At 34.0% G+C, this 7,270-nt stretch overlaps 1 protein-coding gene across 2 annotated transcripts; it reads right to left on the reverse strand.

Moving 5' to 3' along the window:
- Positions 1-274: 274 nt before the first annotated feature.
- On the reverse strand, positions 275-2,766 carry LOC104808344 (ribulose bisphosphate carboxylase/oxygenase activase, chloroplastic-like). 2 transcript variants are annotated; one of them, XM_010534041.1, is made up of 7 exons: positions 2,631-2,765; positions 1,992-2,308; positions 1,807-1,912; positions 1,637-1,722; positions 1,059-1,531; positions 646-965; positions 275-501 (listed from the first exon to the last, which is right to left on the reverse strand). In XM_010534041.1, exons 1-6 carry the CDS (start codon positions 2,679-2,681, stop codon positions 685-687), a joined length of 1,314 nt encoding a protein of 437 aa, XP_010532343.1. In that variant the 5' UTR covers positions 2,682-2,765; the 3' UTR covers positions 275-501; positions 646-684. The 2 variants fall into 2 exon arrangements, with proteins under 2 accessions (XP_010532343.1, XP_019059305.1); XM_019203760.1 differs by lacking the exon at positions 275-501 and having other exon boundaries at positions 644-965; positions 2,631-2,766.
- Between the last annotated feature and the right edge of the window lie 4,504 nt (positions 2,767-7,270).

Below are 7,270 nucleotides of genomic sequence, written 5' to 3' on the forward strand. Positions count from 1 at the left end.
TAATTTTGATTAAAAAAAGGAGTTAGTTTGATTAAAATTACGCCCATTAAAAACAAATGATATGGATGCTTTTAATATATGAGAAGTCACATATATATATATATATAAGTAATTTCAATCAAATGGCTTGTTTTCGATCCTAAAATTAGTGTGGATCTCTATTTAGTATATCTAGTTAAAAAAAAATCGTAATTTGTCTTTTAATAAATTAAAAAATATATATATATATATAAATAAAAATTTACGAAGTATAAATTCTAAAAACAAATGCAAAAAAACGGGTGAATTATTGCTTGCACGTTATCATAGAGGAAAAGCACCGATCCACTTCAATTACAGAAAGGGCAAAACCCACAATCGCATGATTTTACAAATATATATATATAAAAGAAAGAGCAAATTATTATTTTTTTATCCGCAAAAGTGTAAACACAAATCCCATCATCACTAGGATCAGTACACACCCTTCTGGAACTGGCAAACTCGCTTGTGTTGCTTGCCCTGCAAGTCACGCCACCAAGACAAAAAAACCCTAAATCACTTTTCATTCTCTTTTCCGATTCATTGGAAGTAGCAAGTTCAAAAGCAAACATCTTAATCCAAAATAAAAAGAAAAAGGGAATCGAAGAATTTATGTGTTCGAACCTCCCCGGTATAGGTCTTGTATTGAGGGGCTTAACCGAATTAGAAGGCTCCTCGGTTAATGGCGTCTGCGTTTGCGTCTCCCAACGCAGCCTCCTTTAGGTACGTGTCGGCGAGTTGGACTCTCTTAACGTTGTCTTGCTCCTGAACAAGCATTGTTCCATATTCCAGAAGCTTCTGGATGGTCATGGCGGGCTGCTCGAAGGTCGGGAGAGCCTCCCTCGAGTTCACCAGTCTCTTCCCGATCTTCTCGACTCCGACTCCCTCGATGAACTTCCTCACTTCGTCATCGTATACTCTCGCCCTCAATGCACCGAAGAAATCTGCAACACCAAACGGAATAACGTCTCTAGGGTTTGATCTTATGAGTTCCGAGACAACATTGTGCTTTTTTTAGGGTTTGGGGGAAAGTTTACCGATGGATTGGCCGGGGAATTGGTCGACGAGCTTGACAATGTCCGCGTCCGGGACATTGTCTGTCCTGAAGATACCTTTGCAGACACCGACACGGTCATCACGTGTGGGAGCCCAGTAGAACTTCTCCATACGACCGTCACGGATGAGAGGAGCGTACAGAGTGGAGAAATCGTTACCGGTGACAATGATGGGGACACGAGCATTCTCTTCCTTGTTGTACATCCCAGGAAGCTGGACGTTTGTTGGGTTATCAGCTATGTTCATGAGGGTGGCGTTCACCATCTGGTTATTGACAGTGTACTGAGTTGTGCCTCCCATACGTCCAGCTCCTGCGTCTAGATCGTTGATGAAGAGGCAACACATCTTCCCCTTCTTGATTATGTCCGCTGCTTCACGGTACCTTTGTCTGATCAGCTTTGCCGGCTCTCCTGCGTTTCCACTCTCCAACTCTCCTGCACTCATCATGATCGGGCTGCAAAGAAGGGAAGTAAAAGATCGAGATTTTAGTCGAGACCCGTTTCTGGATATGGTGAGATCGATGCTGGGTTGAGGGTGGAAGATCGGAAAGGTTACTTACGTGATGCCCATCTTGGCGAAGACGAGCTCACACTGGAAGGATTTACCCTGTCCTTTGCCTCCCCAAATACCCAAGATAAGTGGAACCTATAACAGATGGCTTCAGGTTAGTACAGCGTATTCGGAAATCTTGGTGTTAAAACCCGAGAAATCGGAGAGCAAAAACGATACCTTGATGTTTGGCAACTTCAAGAAGTTCTTGGTGAGGTGAACAATGAGCTTGTCCATGAAAGCAGGGGCGATGTACAAACCGTCCATGGTGTTGTCCAAATTGTACCTATATAGAAATGATTATTTCAGTCCAAAGCTAAACTAACAACCAAAGAGACAAGATTCTTATCATAACGGAAACTTACTGTCTGAGACCCTGGCTGATGTACTCGTAGGAGCTTAGGACAGGGTGGTGGGTGCCGGTTCCCATTGGGGCCTGGAAGAGCGAGTCGACCATACCCTTTCCGCGGGTGATGTCTTGTTGGTCATCCGAAATGTCAGTGACCAGACCCTTCCACCTGTCTCCATCGGTCTGTTTTCCCTCCTCCACAGCCACGATCTTGAATGACTTGCTCTTCACGTTACTGTTCTGCGGGAATCTTGAGGCGGTCACAAGCTTCTTGCCCAAGAAGGATGAAGTTGGAGCTGATGCAGATCCTGCTCCAGATCCATTCAAGCTCAACTGCAAATAAATCCCATTCCAAAGCGATCTACTTTAGTGTCTTTGATCTTGAAGACCTCAAAGACACCAAACGCCAAAGATCTCTACTTTAATCTCCCTTAATTGTAACCGTTTACATACAATTTCACGGCAGCATATGTTTGGAACAGAGTTCTGAGAAACGCATCAAGTAATATAAAGGTCCAAACTTTTACAGGAACTGCGAAAATTGAATCGACCCATTTGTCTAAAACAGAGATATTAAACCACTAATGAAACGGAAATTAACAGAAAGTGAACAACTGTGGAACTCAAGCTTTTGACGAGGCGTATGTGGTTTTACCGGAGCTCTGTTGACGTTGATTGCACCGACGGGGGTCACGGCGGAGGCCATTTCCGGAGACGGAGGCGGCGGATGTTTACTTAACAAGCGGCGGAGGGATTGTTTACAACGGAAGGTAGCAGTGGGAGTTGCAGGAGTGGAGAGAATTGATGGCTTATAAAGACAGTGGAGAACCCAAAATCGTTATCCCTTCGAGTTCCAGACTCAGTTGCCTAACCGCCACAAGTTCCCGATTTCCCAGGTGCCACGTGGCACGCGAAGGAAGAGGGTATGGAGTAGATGTTCTGATTGGTCCACGTGGCATCATATCTTTCTGAGGTTACCCTGGGAGGAGTGTTCTGTGCCACTGGAAAAACTATGGGTTTTGTTTGGTCGCCCGTATTGATGTTTTTGTCTTGACCCTTCCTCGAATCCTTTCTACAAATTTTTATTTTTTTTATTGGGATGGAAAATGATAATTTAAAAGATGAGGTGAACAGAGCAATGTGTGATCAGAAAATTTCTTTTATCCAAATTTTTTTTATTTTAAAATTCCAGAAATATTTGAGGTTGACATATTCTCTAAGCTAGAAAACAGATTGATTTATAAAAATGATAATTCGATACATTATAACAACCACTATGACAATGTCAAGATGTTGTTTTGGAAGAAATAAATAAGGAACTATCTCAAAATATTGCATTAAATTCATTTTAAAATAGGTTTAAAACATTAAAAAATATTTTGAAGTAAAAAAATAATTATTATCTTCTTTCTTACCATAATTCACTAATCAAACTTTTCGTTATTGTTGATTGTGGAATAACCGTATAAACTATTAATTAAGGCCACGATAAAAATATAAGTTAAATATGTTTTTTTTAAAAATGTATTTTAAGAAGAATTGAATTAACGATAATTACCTTACCTTTTTTCTTCTTATATAAAAAAACAGTGAACCTTTTTGTGAGTATATAATTAATTTTCAAAGTGAGTCTATACTATAAAGATTATACATTTTAAACACTACAACAAAAAAAATGAGAACATCCGAAAATAATATGTAAATCAAATCATCTTTAAAAAGAAATAAATATGTAAAATGACAATTAATTTGAAGAAAGCAGGGCAACAATGATTTCCTTTCTAATTTTGTAAAATAATACTAACTTCATATAATTGGGTGCAAGATTTGAAAAAAAAATCGTATGGCAACAAAAAAGAATGGATGTAAAAGTGATAAATGCGTGAGAAAAGAACCCAAAACAATCTTTAACTTTTAAAATATTCATTTAAAATCTTAACTATACTAAATCTCTATTTAAAAAATCTAAACAAATTTTAAAAAACTCAACCGTCCACAAATAAAAGTTCTAATTATATAAAAATATAATATATATATATATATATATATATTTATATTAATTTATTTATTTTGAATTCAATGTGAAATATATTTATAATATTAATTTATGATTATAAATATAATTTTAGAAATTGTGATTAAATGGATGAATCAATAAATATAATAGTTTTTTTTTATAAAATAGTGATTCATTTGGATTCATGGATAATTGTTGATTTGTAAAGGACATTTATAAAATTTAACAGATTTTGTTTGGGTGTTTTTAAAAAATTAGAAATGGGTCTAACCACTAAATGAATGGTACCTGCGTTTGCATTTAATTGGAACGAGTTTTTTTTTGTCTCCATTCATTTACCTTTCACAAATCATTGTTTATGACATCATGATTCCCCGACCGCTAATATTACCCTTCACGTTGAAACTCCATAGATTAGATGGGTTGCCGACCCAATAATAATGCTTGATGATTAAATTAAATCCATTTAATTAATCTTATTAAATGGACATTATATAAAAAATAACATTTTGCTATTTTTACTTCAAGACATACTCTTCTCCAATTATAATCATGTGACCCAAAATATAGTGTGATCACATTTTGATTTTATTGATTATAACGTTAAATTTATTATGATCACACTGATTCATTATATTCATACCTTATATATTTTACTAATAATTTGATTAAAACATCATAAATTTAACGTTAGGAACAATGAGATCAACATGTGACCACACTATATTTCGGGTCACATGGATCACATGGTTACAACTGGAGAAGATTATGTGTTGAAGTCAAAATAGTAAATTAAGGGTATTTTTTATAATGACTCTATTTATATGAGTTTCACGTAGGGGTGGGCACGGATCGGATATCCGGAGTTTTTAAGATATCTGTATCCGTATCCGATCCGTACAAATACATAATTTTACTATTCGTATCCGATTCGTATATTTCAGATATTCGTTGTTTCGGATATCCGTAAAAAATCACAGATATTTACAAATATCCGTATCTGAATTAAAATATGATAAAAATGAAAAATATACGCACAAAAGAATCTATAAACACAAAAAAAAACTCAAAAAAAATATTTTTTGAGTTTTTTTATCGTACATTCCATCAAAACACACACAAAATCCAAAAAAAAATTTATTAGACAATTAGATTGCATATTTACATAAATATTTCGTAAAACCTTGCAATAAGATTTTTTTGTCAAATAATATATATATATATATGGAGATATGACGTTTAGAGATATTACTCCTTGTAAGAAGGAGATATATATATATATATATGAAATATAACAAAACCAGTGAAAGAGAATTTTCAGATCTAAAAACAAATGAAAACTATCTAACGATCTAAAAACAAATGAAAACTATCTAACGAATAATCTCTACCTTTGATGAAAAATCTACTCATCTTAGAATGAAAATGAAGTAGATGCACTGAAGATCTTCCAAAAACAAGATGAAGAAAAGAAAAAAAAACAAGATGAAGATGACGAACGACGGAAAGAGGGGAAGAAAAGATGCTGGGTGAGAATGATAAAAAAAACTAGCATATTTTTTATTTATTTTAAAATGATCCCTTAAATATAAATTAATTATTAAATTATCCTATAATTTATAATATTACTAAAAGGTACGGATCGGATCAGATATGTCGGATAATTCTATTTTGATATCCGATTCGTATTCGACAAATATTTTGAATCTAATATCCGTATCCAATCCGTGAATTCCGAATATCCGAATTTTCGGTTCGGATACGAATCGAATAACAGATCGATTCAGTTTTTCGGATATTATGCCCACCCCCAGTTTCACCTATCTGGGTTATAGGTTAAACCCAATAAACTCATTATACCATTAATCATTAATCTAAATGATTTGAAAATATAAAAATCGAATTCGAATCAAACGAAATTATATTCAAAACCGAATGCGAATTCAACATAATTCTACATCTGAATTCTAATCGAATCCAAACCGAAGAAAATCCTATGTAAAAATCGAATTCAAAATGAATGAAATCAGTAGAAATTAAATTTAAATTAAATCAAATCGAATGTATGTTATTTTTATTCAATTTTTATATATTCAAATCATTTAGGTTAAAAGTACTTTTGAATAATGACATCATTCCCCACCGAACTTTTGAAACCATCAATTTTCCGATTTTCAATATCTTTTTTAATTATTCCAATTTCACGATGACAAACTCATTTTCTCATCTTATATTCTTATTATTTTCAAAGTTAATTAAATATTTTTTATAACATTTATAACTATAAGAATTGTTTTATATTCATTTTCAAAAATATATATTATTTTCTAAAATAATTCATCACAATTTAAACTTTTTATGATTTTATGATTCGATTGGAATTAAGGTAACTTTAAACATTATGCCTAATTACATATATAACATTTCAATTCCGTTTTACGTTACGGAGATATCAATCCTCAAATCATAGTTCCAAAGAAACCTTGTAGGACTTTCATATATGTAAAACGGTTCACAACGATTTTTAGTTCCTCGTAGATATAAATTTACTGTTCAACAATTACCCTTTCCCTATATAAAAAGTTATAAAATTTCATTTTCACACCATTGAGATTAAGCATAATAACTCGTATATATTCACATGTTGCACACACACTGACGACAAAATATAAAGACGAAAAGTAACATGGATATATGGAATTCACTTCGATCAATCCACGGCTGGTACGGTTCTCCGTAATCAAACCGTACCGAACAAAAAAATCGGTACCGTTCTCGAATCGAATAGTTCAAAATTTTCTAACGGGATTTGTTTTTAGAAAATCGAATTTTTTCGAACCCAAATCAATTTTTAAAAAAATCCAAAAAATCAAACATTTCTTTAAAAAATTCCAAGTTTTTCTTAATAAAAACCGAAATCAAATCGAATATCATATAAAATCGATTGGAACCTGAAACGAATACAGAAAGAACCAACCCTAAAATCACCAAACCCCACCCACACGCACTTGCGTGTACTTTTGACATTTTGCTTAAAAGAAGCTTATAATGTCATCAACTACCCTTTCTTGACAATTAGCCCTTCAGACCAGACCGAACAAGAAAACGGAAACAAGTACATGTCTGAACCCAACAACAAGGATACTCTCTTAAAAGAGATCTCCAAGTCAAACGACACAAGATCATTCTTTTCAGGCACATGATGAGACTTTGAACCAATATAGCCCTAGAAATATAGAAGCTTTTGTGAACCACTTACCTGCATCGAGGGAAAGGGA

Source organism: Tarenaya hassleriana, unplaced genomic scaffold (genome assembly GCF_000463585.1).
Source record: "Tarenaya hassleriana unplaced genomic scaffold, ASM46358v1 Cleome1, whole genome shotgun sequence".
NCBI lineage: Eukaryota > Viridiplantae > Streptophyta > Magnoliopsida > Brassicales > Cleomaceae > Tarenaya > Tarenaya hassleriana.

Bases quoted from the DNA above. Each gene is read 5' to 3' on its own strand.
- LOC104808344 (XM_010534041.1), bottom strand. From the start codon at position 2,681: ATGGCCTCCGCCGTGACCCCCGTCGGTGCAATCAACGTCAACAGAGCT. The intron at 2,309-2,630 runs GTAAAACCACAT...ATTTATTTGCAG, and splicing joins TCAACGTCAACAGAGCTCCG to TTGAGCTTGAATGGATCTGG. The intron at 1,913-1,991 runs GTAAGTTTCCGT...ATTTCTATATAG, and splicing joins ATCAGCCAGGGTCTCAGACA to GTACAATTTGGACAACACCA.